General features: G+C 41.5%; 2 protein-coding genes across 2 annotated transcripts; both read left to right on the top strand.

Annotated features, from left to right (window-relative positions):
* The first annotated feature begins 3,043 nt into the window (after nucleotides 1-3,043).
* LOC109872157 (regulator of G-protein signaling 8) lies at nucleotides 3,044-8,186 on the top strand. Its single transcript, XM_020463276.2, has 5 exons — nucleotides 3,044-3,346; nucleotides 4,710-4,808; nucleotides 5,221-5,282; nucleotides 5,892-6,058; nucleotides 7,518-8,186. Exons 1-5 carry the CDS (start codon nucleotides 3,225-3,227, stop codon nucleotides 7,776-7,778), a joined length of 711 nt encoding a protein of 236 aa, XP_020318865.1. The 5' UTR covers nucleotides 3,044-3,224; the 3' UTR covers nucleotides 7,779-8,186.
* Nucleotides 8,187-13,159: 4,973 nt separating this feature from the next.
* On the top strand, nucleotides 13,160-15,145 carry rgs1 (regulator of G protein signaling 1). The gene is made up of 3 exons (XM_020462850.2): nucleotides 13,160-13,297; nucleotides 13,552-13,718; nucleotides 14,661-15,145. Exons 1-3 carry the CDS (start codon nucleotides 13,189-13,191, stop codon nucleotides 14,829-14,831), a joined length of 447 nt encoding a protein of 148 aa, XP_020318439.1. The 5' UTR covers nucleotides 13,160-13,188; the 3' UTR covers nucleotides 14,832-15,145.
* The last annotated feature ends 411 nt before the right edge of the window (nucleotides 15,146-15,556 follow it).

The raw sequence follows: 15,556 nt of genomic DNA, 5'->3' as shown, positions 1-15,556 counted from the left end.
TGAACAGACCCAACCTGAACAGACCCGACCTGAACAGACCCGACCTGAACAGACCCGACCTGAACAGACCCGACCAGTCCAGACCAGAACAGACCCAACCTGAACAGACCCAACCAGAACAGACCCAACCAGAACAGACCCGACCTGAACAGACCCGACCAGAACAGACCTGACCTGAACAGACCCAACCAGAACAGACCTGACCTGAACAGACCCAACCAGAACAGACCCAACCAGAACAGACCCAACCAGAACAGACCCAACCTGAACAGACCTGACCTGAACAGACCTGACCTGAACAGACCTGACCTGAACAGACCCAACCTGAACAGACCTGACCTGAACAGACCCAACCAGAACAGACCTGACCTGAACAGACCTGACCTGAACAGACCTGACCTGAACAGACCCAACCAGAACAGACCCGACCTGAACAGACCTGACCTGAACAGACCCAACCAGAACAGACCTGACCTGAACAGACCTGACCTGAACAGACCTGACCTGAACAGACCCGACCTGAACAGACCAGTCCAGACCAGAACAGACCAGTCCAGACCAGAACAGACCCAACCAGAACAGACCTGACCTGAACAGACCTGACCTGAACAGACCTGACCTGAACAGACCTGACCAGAACAGACCCGACCTGAACAGACCAGTCCAGACCAGTCCAGACCCGACCAGAACAGACCTGACCTGAACAGACCCAACCAGAACAGACCTGACCTGAACAGACCCGACCTGAACAGACCCAACCAGAACAGACCTGACCTGAACAGACCCAACCAGAACAGACCTGACCTGAACAGACCCGACCTGAACAGACCTGACCTGAACAGACCTGACCTGAACAGACCCGACCAGAACAGACCAGTCCAGACCAGAACAGACCAGTCCAGACCAGAACAGACCCGACCAGAACAGACCTGACCTGAACAGACCAGTCCAGACCCGACCTGAACAGACCCGACCAGTCCAGACCTGACCTGAACAGACCCAACCAGTCCAGACCAGTCCTGAACAGACCAGTCCAGACCAGACCAGTCCAGACCAGAACAGACCTGACCTGAACAGTCCTGACCTGAACAGACCCAACCAGACCAGTCCTGACCTGAACAGACCTGTCCAGACCAGTCCTGACCTGAACTATGGTAACAGTTCTTTATTTGGAAGAACATCAGACAGGAAGCACCTCCCTCTTTGCTCCCCACGCACCACAAGTCAGCACTTTTCAGTTTCAACGTTCATTTCCCTTTTTCTACAGGCCTTACCCAGACTCACTCTTTACCAGGATGGAGTTTTGGTAGTCATTTTAGCAGACAGCCTAATCCAGACTGATTTACAATAAGGGCATTCAACCAACGTAGGCGAGACAACCACAAACCACCGCACCTGTCACCCTGACTCCAATGTGTTGCTCTCTGTGTGTCATTCACAGTGGTAATGTATGGTGTCAGTTACATTTAACCCACAGTTTAAAAAAAATAGTGCCTTCATTTCCCCTAGTGTGTTAGCTACACTGAATCTACTCATCCACCCACCTCAGCAACTACACTCCAAGTAAATCAACATTTTAAAACCTCCTGAAAATCCATAAAGACAGAAAAACGGCCTTTTCCTCTACAGTGTTCAAGCTAACGACGTGTAGCTATATTGCTTTTGGAATTAATTGCAGGAGCCGGTTGCAAGGTAATTAAACTGTAATGGTTATCTGAATATTATTTTGAATAATGAAACAAATCAAGTCATTGGTGACCAGCTGGGGGCATTCATTCGGTTCTGCAGAGCCATCGATCCTCCAGTCATTCGGCCCAGAATACTTAATGATTCAACCACACCCGGGCTTACAAACTAATTTGATAGACTTTCATTTTAATTGGTTGTAATGATTCAACTGGTAGTAATTAACTTGCCTCTATGGGACGGCGCTCTTGAGTGTTGCCGCAGTCCAGCAGACTTAAACAAAACAAAAGGCTATACCCCCATACACCTTAAGTGCAATATAGTAGCTACTTATACAAGCAGTGAAGTATGTGAGCTAGCTAGTATTCTAGGTACAACTTTATTTGAAGTGCCCCTATATATAACTCATTCATAACCCATACATGTACCATTCATAAGAAGTACATGAGCATTTAATAAATGCTGAAGTCCAGTAATGTCAACAATCACAAGTTGCCATTTTCAACTTGTGTTGTCTTGTGATTATTAAGATGGCATGAGTATAACTGATCTGGTATACTGTGAGCAGAGGACTGATGGTGCGTTACAGTACCATAAGGTCGTTGGTGTGGTGTCCTACTGTACTATGAACCAGGACCGAGGTCTGTGTTTGCTGCATACAACTATATTGTTCTTTGGTTGTTATTGTTCCTCTTCTTTGCCTTTAAACAAAGACATCACATGTGTCTCTGTTAACCTGCTAGGGCACCTACTCCCTGTTGCTCTCTGCCATGTCACAGTGAGTTTGTCTATCTATATTAAGGTGCCTGTTGCCCTGGAAACCGCCGGGCCTATACCCAGCCTATCCTCTATGCATACCCATTTAACTATTCATTCCATCTCATATACCAGAATCGCAGAATTACTCTCTCTAAGGGAATGACAGTGCTTTGGCACTTTGAGAGGTTGAAAAGTAACCATCCTTAGTATTAGCATCCTTAGTATTATCCCAATATGAGGGGGTGTTTTTTTTCATTTGTGAAGTATTAAAGCCTCTGTGGCTTCATTGGGTGATAATGCTAATTTGGAATGTTAGTTGTGTGTTGTTTTTTTTTAATGATGCAACACTGTTCATTTTAGCAGTTTACAGACACATGGCCTGATATGACATCTACAGTATATTGTGCGACAACATAATCAGAGTACCACAATCAGTCACTGTTAGATCATGCATTGTCAGACAACTACCCAGATATATGGGGTGGTCATAACAGTGACAGGGTTTATCTGCTAATAGGAAGCTATTGTATTCTGTGAAGTTCATAGTTGCTCGGTTTAAAGCAGGATGTTGAGCGTGGGGGGGGATTTTCTCTGTCACTGATGATGCGGTAAACTGAGTAGTTTACCTAGGTCAGGAAGTAGCGTGGAAGGTACTGGGGAAATGTTTGGGCTATGTTGTAGCTTTAAAAAGAGATGTGGGACACACCATGGGGTTAAAGGAGCACTAAGAACTGATTGTGCTCTGCTTTCATATATGTTAAAGTTAGAAGGAAGCTAGAATGGAAACACTTGTTTATCTGTTTCCTCAATTGAACTTTTTTGCCCCAAAAGAGGAAGCATATTTCAAAATGCTCTGTCCTGAGGACTTGTTGGCACCGAGAATGAAAGCTAGTAATTTCAGGTAGGTCATTTCTTTTCTCACTTGAAATCTTCTGATCCTTTTTATTTTATTGAAAGCAGCAATTGATTTTTTTGTGTCTTTGAACAATTCTATGAAGCTTCTAAGTCCTTCTTTCATTACATTTTGTAAGAATGCCACTTCCTATATTTGCATTGCGCAACGAGAATTGGAGAAAGACAGACAAAGTATACCTTTAATATGAATATGCAATCTGATATTTTGACCTCCACTCTTTAAGTGTGACTTATTCTTCCACTCTTTAAGTGTTGCTGTCAACTTCATGATGTAAAGGGTTGGCCATAGCACCATGCTTGACTTGTTTCTACAGAGACTGTACATGTGTACCTGAAAGCCATTTCCATGGCCTCAAATAGCTGGAGATGAGAAAACAAACATTTATTCATTAAGGTGACACCTTAGAATGAACAGTTCTGAGTTATGTACCTTGGTTCATTTTATTTGCGTCAGAGTATTTGCCAAGACAACTGGAGCCTTACAGTAGGCGTTAATGAGTCATTTGTAGCTGTCTCAGTTTGTAGCTGTCTCTTGTTGATACTTTTGATGTAGAACAGTGAGGCAAATGAAATGACTCTACGCGATGGGGGTAAATTATGACACTGTTAAATCCATCTATGAACTATTCAAACAGTTGAATAATACAACCTAGAAAGGAATTAGAGACAGGGAAATAGAAGTTGTTGTGAATGATAGTTTCACGACACAGTTTCAGTTGCTGTCGCCGTGAATTCCTGTCTATGCAAATTCTCTTGATAGTGCTGCTCTTCCTGTGGCTGTCTGAGTTGAGGTGCAGAAGTACATTTCCCCTTGGTTTTTGCCTTTGTTCTGTGTTTCTGGACATTATTTGGTGGTTGGTTTCTAGTTTCAGAATATTGGTTAGCTCACTGATGCCATCTTGCTTTGCTAGTATTCTCAAGGGCAATCCATAAATGAGATGCCAGTGCTGCCTTCAGGGAAACACTGCATGATCTGTTGACCTTTATGTCATGTGACCTAAGGTGAAAAGAAAGAACAGGGACTTTTTTTTTCAGTTGTCATGTGAACATCCATGTTAAAGGTCCTCAGCACGAGTAACAAAATGTCTGGTTCACTCCTCTGTTGTTGTGCTTCTGTAGCCTGGTTCCCATTTACTGTATGTTGGTGGCGTCTTGTCGACTCAAACAATGTTTGGGGTGACAATAACCGTAGGAGTTGGCAAGACAGCACAAACAGATCTGGGACCAGGCTAGTGATTTTGTGCATTATGATTCGACAGCTGTGGAATAACCCGGAATGTACTATCATTATGTACAGTTACAGTGTGTGTCTTCTGAGAGTCACCAGTGTTCATTCCTTCTGGTTGCAGATTGAAAGACAAGAAGAGCCGACTGAGCCTTCTGCTGACCAAGTCAGGCTCCCATGAAAACATCAGTCCAGAAAAAAAGACAGCCACCACCAACAACAAGTAAGACATCACTCAAGTATAAAGGCAAAGCAATGGAAAGAGTTTGCCCCTCAGAATAACCTAACATGTTTAATTGCCCCAGATGCCCATTTTGTATTGAAGAGCATTTTCAATCGTAAAGGTATATTTCACATGTTTAGATAATTGTTACCTTACCTTGAAAGCAGCATCGCCCAAATACTACTTCAAGGAAACGAATATGAAGCTAAATATGAAATTTAGCTGAATTATCCCTTTAAATTCGTGCAATATGCAGTTACTTTTCCTCAATCCAAATACAAGAGGGAAACAACGGGATCTAAACATGGCCCACCATCAGCTTTCAAAAGGATCAAACCGAAAGATATATAAACAAATGAATGCAGCATCATTAGCAGAGGACTTACATTATATCTCTGACTGTTTTCTTCAGCATCTCACCAGAGGCAGCGTTGAGATGGAGGGACTCCTTTGAAGATCTGATCAGACATTCAGGTTAGATGGGAAGTCAGCGATATCTCATTTATTCACAAATTGCGAGTCTAAACCATTTTTTGTTCAAAGCACAACTTTAATGGGAAGAAACAGTGTCTTTTGGGAAATGAAAGGTTAGAGAAGAACAATGGAATTTGACGAGATGTTTTCAGTGTTTGGTAAGATGTTCAAACCTGTCTAACTTCCTGATAGGTCTATTGAAGAGTGTTTTCTTACAGCTATAAATCATCTTGGTCTAGAGTGTCACAGAGATCAGTGGTTGAATGTTTAATATTATCTTTCCCACTTGTCATTGAGAGTAGGTTTGGATTCTATAGAGCATGGGAATTTATATTATGAATATGAATAAACAAATAAAATGTAAATAATAAATAATAAACAAGTAGCCTAAACAGATATAAGGCATGTCTTTCAGTGAATATAGTCTGGAATTCAATCAATCGGGTGCTTACACAGTAACACATCTACAGCATTAGCCTCAAGTGGGCACAATGCAGATCCCTTTGTGGCCATTACTCCGGTAACAGTGCATGCTAATTTTCTTTCACATAGACCTCCTCGTTGAATCCAATAGATCATTAAAGAGTATGTTCTTCTCCCCCGATGCAGACGGAGTGGAGTCGTTCTCTCAGTTCCTCAGGACAGAGTTCAGTGAGGAGAACATTGAGTTCTGGTTGGCCTGTGAGGAGTACAAGACCATCGACTCGGAAATCCGGCTCATCTCCAAAGCCAAGCACATGTATTCTGTCTTCATTGAAGCCGAGGCCCCAAAAGAGGTATATATATATATATATAGTGCTCGAGAAATGAAACCAAATAGGCCTTGCTGGAGGATTTTTATCAGTGGCAATGGAAAACTGTGGGCCCTATCAATATAAATTCCCTGAAGCTGATGCTTGGTCAATGGGACTTATTAAACTATTCAAAGAAAGATACAACTTGATCTTCTTTGCACTTCTATGATCTTGATCTAGTTTGAAGAATGGCTGATTAGATGCATCAGCATTCACTGGTATACATACGGTGACCTTTATAAACTATGCACAGGAACTATGCAGAAGTTGCAATGAGTAAGATGCTAGAACAAGAGCCCTGAGAACCATGTGATTTAGAAATTGCTCTAATCCCCTAGTGAGACAGACATGACCATTGCAGAACCATGTGGTTTAGAGACTTTATACCCACAGGAAGCATTGGATGAAGACTGATGTGACTAGCAGCAACTGAACCAGTGATATAAACACCCACGCACTTTCAGTTTGAGATCAAGACATTCGCTCAGTCAGATAATAAGCAAGCAGGACTTCAAAACCACACGCCTTTTCAGTCTGGGGTTCTATGTGCTGCAAGGACAGTGACATGTGAAGACTGAAAAGTGTCACATGGACACCACATTCTACTTATATGGAGGACTCTGAGTAAAGTCAATTCAAACCAATGCCTGAGGGAGGCTCTGAGTAAAGTCAATTCAAACCAATGCCTGAGGGAGGCTCTGAGTAAAGTCAATTCAAACCAATGCCTGAGGGAGGCTCTGAGTAAAGTCAATTCAAACCAATGCCTGAGGGAGGCTCTGAGTAAAGTCAATTCAAACCAATGCCTGAGGGAGGCTCTGAGTAAAGTCAATTCAAACCAATGCCTGAGGGAGGCTCTGAGTAAAGTCAATTCAAACCAATGCCTAAGGGAGGCTCTAAGTAAAGTCAACTCAAACCAATGCCTGAGGGAGGCTCTAAGTAAAGTCAACTCAAAACAGTGCCTGAGGGAGGCTCTAAGTAAAGTCAACTCAAACCAATGCCTGAGGGAGGCTCTAAGTAAAGTCAACTCAAAACAGTGCCTGAGGGAGGCTCTAAGTAAAGTCAACTCAAAACAGTGCCTCTGTCAGACTTGGGCCAGCCATAAACTGTAGCTCTTCACCTTCCACGACTGCATTTTGACCTCTCTTCCACTGACTGACCTGAAAGAAGTTCAACTTGCCAATAGAATGCATTTGGTACTAAACTGAGTGTAAAGTGACACATACTTTGGGCACACACTGGCCCAATCTCAAAATGTACCACTAGATCCGACGTCCTATGCGCTTGTAGAGATCAGATTAGATTCGATTGGTTTTAACAATATAGTGAAACTTCCAACTAGCCAATCAGAAGGAAAGGTGGTGCTATTACCATATCACCATATCTAAGGGTTGATTAGCCACATCCACTCAACATACTCATAATAGTGTCACTTGTCTTTTAGGTCAACATTGACTATGCCTCCAAGGTGGCCATCCAGAAGACCATGGCTTCGCCGACGAATACCTGCTTCGATGCGGCGCAGAGCAAAGTCTACAGCCTGATGAAAAAAGACTGCTACCCAAGGTTCCTCACGTCAGACATCTACCTGCACCTCACCAAGAGAAAAGGCCCCGGGACCACCATGTACCGCCGGAGGTCACGGTCCTGTGTTTTCAATGAGCCGCGAGGGGAGGCCACCAGCGACTCCTCTGACTGGTTGTAGCATCGTAAGCCGAGAGTAGCACAATACACACACTCACACACACACACAGACACACACACACACACACAGACAAACACGCACCCTTCCAAATTCCCTTGCAGTGCAATGCCTGTCGCTGACTAGTTGTGTGATTGTGGAAAGCTGTACCTTTTTAATGAGAGACTTTCTGAAGAGATTTGACTTTACAGCTATCAATTAAAATGTTCCCCATCTAGACAGCAAACATGAACAGACTGTGTAAGAATACTAATATGCAATATTCATCTTGTTTACCGTTAAATGTCTTGCCACTGCTTGTATTAATTCAATAATTTATTATAATAATATGTTATGTTGGCTTTTAGTTGTAAATTGTATATATTGTCTGGAGAGTAATTATTGGAATAAACAACATATTATAAAAATGTTTTTAATTTTTATTTTTTTATTTTTTTACAAACGGTTCAATCATGTCAAAAGAGACAAACGTAATGGTAGTGCATTACACAGTCAGAAGGTTTGATAGAAGGATCTGGAAGGATCCCAGATCACTGAAACATTTATAGACCTCACCAAGCAAGTGAGTAACCACTCTAGGATTGGAATTATTCACGTCATTGGTATGCATACAGTATTCCTTCCAAAGACAAATATGTAATCATTCCAAGCTTGCCAGTGATCCAACTGAGTCTATGGCAGCGTTCCAAATTACACCCTATTTCATATATAGTGCACTACGTAGGGTTCTGGTCAAAAGTAGTGCACTTTGTAGGGAACAGAGTATCGTTTGGCACGCAACCTTTCCCTTTCAAATGTGTATGCAGTGGGAGGAAGCGTACGCATAATTCACCTAGTCCCTGGGTTTAGTGGGCTTATTCTCTGTCATTAACACATGTCAGGGTCTCCTTTAGCCTTTGGAGCAATACAGTCGTCTCATGCTGAGTTACTGTCATTCCAGCATGACCAGAATGCCTTATAAATTAATATCTTTATGCATGCATGTAAAGGGCGTTGGAATGCATAATGCTCTGACTTGTATTCATTGAAATGGTGGAAAAAAATAAGAATAGAATAGAATAAAATAAAATAAATGTGTATTGAAAGATGTGTTATAAAAGTATCGTTTCAGCCAGTAGTTTTAAAAGTAACATTCACGGGCCAAAACAGGTCTCCCCAAAAGTGTGCACTACGTAGGGTTCTTGTCAAAAGTGTGCACTACGTAGGGTTCTGGTCAAAAGTGTGCACTATGCAGGGTTCTGGTCAAAAGTGTGCACTACGTAGGGTTCTGGTCAAAAGTGTGCACTACGTAGTGTTCTGGTCAAAAGTGTGCACTACATGGGGTTCTGGTCAAAAGTGTGCACCACGTAGGGTTCTGGTCAAAAGTGTGCACTACGTAGGGTTCTGGTCAAAAGTGTGCATTACGTAGGGTTCTGGGCAAAAGTGTGCACTATGTAGGGTTCTGGTCAAAAGTGTGCACTATGTAGGGTTCTGGTCAAAAGTGTGCACTACGTAGGGTTCTGGTCAAAAGTGTGCACTACGAAGGGTTCTGGTCAAAAGTGTGCACTACGTAGGGTTCTGGTCAAAAGTGTGCACTACGTAGGGTTCTGGTCAAAAGTGTGCACTATGCAGGGTTCTGGTCAAAAGTGTGCACTACGTAGTGTTCTGGTCAAAAGTGTGCACTACGTAGGGTTCTTGTCAAAAGTGTGCACTACGTAGGGTTCTGGTCAAAAGTGTGCACTATGCAGGGTTCTGGTCAAAAGTGTGCACTACGTAGGGTTCTGGTCAAAAGTGTGCACTACGTAGTGTTCTGGTCAAAAGTGTGCACTACATGGGGTTCTGGTCAAAAGTGTGCACCACGTAGGGTTCTGGTCAAAAGTGTGCACTACGTAGGGTTCTGGTCAAAAGTGTGCATTACGTAGGGTTCTGGTCAAAAGTGTGCACTACGTAGGGTTCTGGTCAAAAGTGTGCACTATGTAGGGTTCTGGTCAAAAGTGTGCACTACGTAGGGTTCTGGTCAAAAGTGTGCACTACGAAGGGTTCTGGTCAAAAGTGTGCACTACGTAGGGTTCTGGTCAAAAGTGTGCACTACGTAGGGTTCTGGTCAAAAGTGTGCACTATGCAGGGTTCTGGTCAAAAGTGTGCACTACGTAGTGTTCTGGTCAAAAGAGTGCACTATGTAGTGTTCTGGTCAAAAGTGTGCACTATGCAGGGTTCTGGTCAAAAGTGTGCACTACGTAGTGTTCTGGTCAAAAGAGTGCACTATGTAGTGTTCTGGTCAAAAGTGTGCACTACGTCATCCATTCCCTATGATATGTTACGTCCTGCAAAAAAACATGTGATTAACTTGTGATTAACTTGTTTTCCTTCCTGTAGGAGTTAAATGACGTCCAGGACCGACTCCATGGCATCTTCACCAAGGAAGTTTGGTCAGTCTGTTTAAAAAACTGCATTGCCTGAACATGAAAAAATCAAGGACTATTATTAGTTAAAATTCCTAGACAGTTCACACTAATGTTGAATCCTCCGAATAGAGAAATCAATAAGCGCAACACTTGACTTGCCTTAGGAAATAACGAGGTAACATCCCTAAGGCATACATATGCCCCTCAGACAAAAAAAACATGATAAAATATTTAGATCCAAGTAACATTGATTTAATACATGAATGCTAACCATGGCCTAGGTTTCCTTAACCCTCACTGATTCTAACCTATTTTTATTTCATTTAACAAGGCAAGTCAGTTAAGAACAAATTCTTATTTACAATGACGGCCTACCCCTGGCCAAACCATAACCCAGACGACGCTGGGCCAATTGTGCGCCGCCCTATGGGACTCCCAATCACGGCCGGTTGTGATACAGCCTGGATTCAAACCAGGGACTGTAGTGACACCTCCAGCACTGAGATGCAGTGCTTTAGACTGCTGTGCCACTCGGGACTGTGACACTATGACTGACTTATAGTGGAGGAGGCATACAGTGCCAGGAGTGGATGAAGACGGACACTGTAGGATTCAAATCCTTTACTTGACTTTTTTTAAATAGACATTCATATTTCTTTCACACAGATGGGCAGGCATTGTTGCAGCACATTGGGAAAATAAACTTGGTTTATTTGCAGGCTGCTGAAGGGACCGACAAGGACACACAGCGCCTCACTGTGGCTTAGTAGAGAAGGCTCCCTAACCACAGTGTGGGACAGGAGTATTTCTTGGGCAAAAACTCTTGGCCCTTGTTATGATTCATGATTAGGGCCTGGAGTTTTACCTGACCGTGTGATCTGCTTACGAGGGAAAACTCCTGGTGCTAGGTATGGCAGCTAGGTGATATGGTGTTGGAAGAGGAAGACACTAGTATAAGTGTAACACCTGTACATTATTGGTATAATAAACATTTCACAATGTCATATCTACATGGAAGCTATTTCTGTTTTTGTGTGGGATGCTTTCAAAGCCAACTATTTTGGCTTAACTTCAATGAGAAACATCCAGCTATGTATTGTTAGGAGGCATAGCATCTACCCACCTAAATAAATAACAACCACAGAATTAACCAGCTATGTATTGTTAGGAGGCATAGTATCTACCCACCTAAATAAATAACAACCACAGAATTAACCAGGTATGTATTGTTAGGAGGCATAGTATCTACCCACCTAAATAAATAACAACCACAGAATTAACCAGGTATGTATTGTTAGGAGGCATAGTATCTACCCACCTAAATAAATAACAACCACAGAATTAACCAGCTATGTATTGTTAGGAGGCATAGTATCTACCCACCTAAATAAATAACAACCAAATCAGCAATAAACATTGTCTCAGAGTCTGAAGTGCACCGATGACAACACTTCTAAGCACTATGCGAGAGACAGGCACCTCTTTTGAAAATCAAATGTCCTAGTCTTGGTTTGTCCACACGGATGCAAATCGGGATCGCTGTGGTGTTTTCCATCACCTGGTGAGATTTACATTCCTAGTTTTGTTTTGGAAGCACATTAGGTCTTGGGTTGGATGACAATATGGGGGTCAGGATAGCGACACAGGCAGCACTGTCCTTGTACACCATGAAGACTGCCTTCATATACCATGACACACCATCGTTTATCTTCATTAGACAATACATCACGTGTCTGACACACATGGGTTTGGGTTTCCTATAGGCAGAAAGGGTATACCTTGCACTGATTGCAACTGTTGATGACCTTTGACCCTGCATCTCCACCAGATGTTAAATACTTAGCACTACTCAAAAGCACACAAATCATCCTGTAACTCCAATGTACATGCTCTGATTCGCACAAAAGCCAATGAAGCCTAGTTGTATTGTAGAGTTAGATTTGGCAGACATATATCATATGCAGTATGCACAGAGTGCAGCCCAGTGCATAGCATACCATATTGTTGTCCATGTGTCCTTGAGATTAATGTAATAGTCCACAACGGATATGCAAATCCAGTGTAATACACAGGACGCAGGGCATTTCCCTTTATGCTCTATTCGTTTACATCCAGGCTCCCGTCGACTGGATTCATCAGCCAGGTCGCTGATGTAAATGACAACTTGTTCTCAACTAGCCTACCTGGTTAAATAAAGGTTAAATAAAGGTTAAATAAAGGAGAAATAAAATATATGTATTGGGGAACCCTGCACTGGCTGACTATTCTTCTGTAATAATATATAGCCATGTATGTTTATTTTATATCTGTTTTAACTGCCTATGGAGGGCTGTCTAAAAGAGATTTTGGTAGCACTTTGTTTTACTGTGCAGTATTTATCCACCGAGAAATAATGTGGTGAAACGGTTCATTGTACGCTCTTTTGACATTAGGGTTGTATTAGGATTATGCACTCTGCCTTTCATCCTCATATCTATAAATGATATTGAAGTGGACAGGATATAACAGAAGGCATGAGGGCCACTCCTTGAATCACAGGTGTATACTCTCTCACCAAATATTTATATATATACCCTCTCTCCAAACATCACCTTTGCATACTGATTTTCATGTGTTCCAAGGGGAGCCTTGTTTAGATCAGTCCATGCAACTTAACTCCTTCACCTCAAAACAATCCCAATCTCAGCTTCACACTGGCAGGAACTATTTTCTCTCTCCCAGACAGACAACGCAGCCATGGCAATAAAGTGAGTTTCTTTATGTCTGATTCTGTAAATGAATGACTCCATTTTTCAACGTAAATTACAACTTGCTACAGAAATGTGAAGTGTCGTATGTCCATTTTGGGATTTAAGTCGATATAAATATATAATGTATTGGATGACAGGTCATTTGAATTTTTTGTGATGCTCTGTTGACTGGACAAAAAAAAAAAACGAATTGATGAAAACGATATTAATCTATTTTCTCTCCAGGTGTGAGGTAGATTTGATATTGTGTTTTGAGAACCACTGATTACTGCGCTAGTGATGGATATCAACACTCTTTTCAAGGGTAGATTTTGTTGCTTTCCCAAGGACCCGCTTGAAGAGGCTGAGACTTGGGGAGAGTCTGTGGACAAACTCCTGGGTTGTAAACGTGAGGAAGAAGTTATATCTTTTTACTATATTGCCTGTCTGAAAGGCATCACCAAGCCTGCTAAACGAGTTACGGAGGATATCGGATATAGGAAATTATTATTGTCTGTTACCAGTAACTATGTGTATCAAGTTAGTATTACTGACTTTATCAGAACTCATGTTCATATACTTTATAACAATAACAAACAATGAGAAATTCCTATTTCCAATAAATCTGACATTTTTCCTTTTCATATTCCTCCCTATTTCCAGCCGGGCAGGCGGCTTTCCGAGAATTCCTTAAATCAGAGTATAGTGAGGAGAATATTCTGTTTTGGCTGGCCTGTGAGGAGTACAAGAACATCACGTCTCTTCCAGAGATGATCTCATCTGCAAACAGGATCTACTCAGAGTTTGTGGAATGTGAAGCACCGAGACAGGTAAGTAACCATCTGGGACTATGTATCATGGTGCTGAACAGGATTGGGGAGGAACTGATTACATGTAATTGGTTACATGTAATCTGATTACAAAGAAACTGTAACTGTAATCAGTCATGTGACCTGCAAAAATATTGTAATCGGATTACAGATACTTTTGGAAAACTAGATGATTACTTCTTGGATTACTTTTAAATTCAGGAAGGATGTTGCAAAGAAAAAAAATACATTATGACACATTTCCATTTTTCTCAATGACATTCAATTCAGTGTTGAAAAAAGATGCAAGTATAAGTTTGATCCACCTGAGCGAGTCTGACCACAAGTCAGAGACGACTATGATGACACACCAAATGCTTTTGATGGATCATTTATGTCTTCCTCTAATGCCTCTTAAGGGGAAAGTAATCCAAAAGTAACTGGAAAATAATATGATTACGTTACTGAGTTTTGGATAATACAAAAGTGGCATTACTGATTACAATTTTGGACAGGTAACGAGTAACTGTAACAGATTACATTTAGAAAGTAACCTACCCAGGGCTGATTCTGAACTAGGATCAGTTTATCCTTTTAGATCATGATGAATAATGGGCCATGAGAGAACCATGAGAGAACTGCTCCTAGATCAGCACTCCTACTCTGACATGCTTGACACATATGTTATCACAATCTGGTAAAACAGTATAAAACTCCACATTTCAACACTATTTGATATAACAAACTTCTCTGAAAATTAACAAATTCCTTAAAGGACCTGGTTGGATCTACACCTGGTAATGCTTTTCATTGCGCATATGCAGAGATTTATTACAGAGATATTTAATCGGTATGAGCTGTGTAGTCAGTAGACATAAGATCTAGATAAATCTAGAAATCAATATAATGAAAAAAGAAAGACCAAAGAAATGCATATTACTGTACATTGTGTCTTGTTTAAAGATCAATATTGATTGTGGGACCAGAGAAAATATCACCAAGAACATCTCTCAGCCGAGCCTGACCTCTTTCGACACGGCACAGAAGTTGATCTACAGTCTGATGGCCAGGGATTGTTACCCACGATTCCTCAAGTCAGACGTCTACCAGGATATGCTGAGGGGAGCAAGGTGACTCTCTCAAACGACAAACAATCTAAAAGTGTTTCTCAACCTTTTATGTACCACAGATTGGCAAGATATATATAGTCCCTCCATCCATGGAGGACCACTTAGATTAAAGGGGTAGTTTACTTTTTGGAGGTGTTATCTTATTTTCAATTGACCTAGGGTTTTGTTACCTGGGATGTAGTTTAGCGATGTACAGAATATCCTGGCTAGAACGTTTTAACCTTTTATGGCAGTGGGATAAATCAGGGTCGCACGGAGTGACTCTTGGTGGTCTTAAACAAATCTACTTTGAAACAAAAGTATACGACACACACATGGTTATGGGCTTACAAAAAAGAAGACACATGTACCATGTCAGATATAGAGTTGAAATGTAATTCCATTTTGAGTTTGCATCCCAATATTACACTTTATATACATCACAGAAGACTGAAATATAACAAAACTGAAATACCAGATTTTTGTTGGGCTTTTTTAATCATCTTTATTAATGATGAAATTATTAAATATATGAATAACATTCCACCCATGAGGCCAAAGACGCAGCTTTTGGTCATTGACTGCAGGAAAAGGCTACATGTAGCAATGCAAGTGGAAACGTATTGTATCATAGTGATGTAAAATAGTGAACTATCCCTTTAATGTGTGGCAATCCTTAATTGAAATAACAAAGTGGGAAACCTCGCCTCTGTTTTGGTAAAAACAACATTTACAACATTGGAGTAAAAT

Source organism: Oncorhynchus kisutch, linkage group LG27, assembly GCF_002021735.2.
Source record: "Oncorhynchus kisutch isolate 150728-3 linkage group LG27, Okis_V2, whole genome shotgun sequence".
In the NCBI taxonomy this organism is placed as follows: domain Eukaryota; kingdom Metazoa; phylum Chordata; class Actinopteri; order Salmoniformes; family Salmonidae; genus Oncorhynchus; species Oncorhynchus kisutch.
Note: the sequence above shows the minus strand (reverse complement) of the source record. Positions and strands in the feature narration are given on the sequence as shown.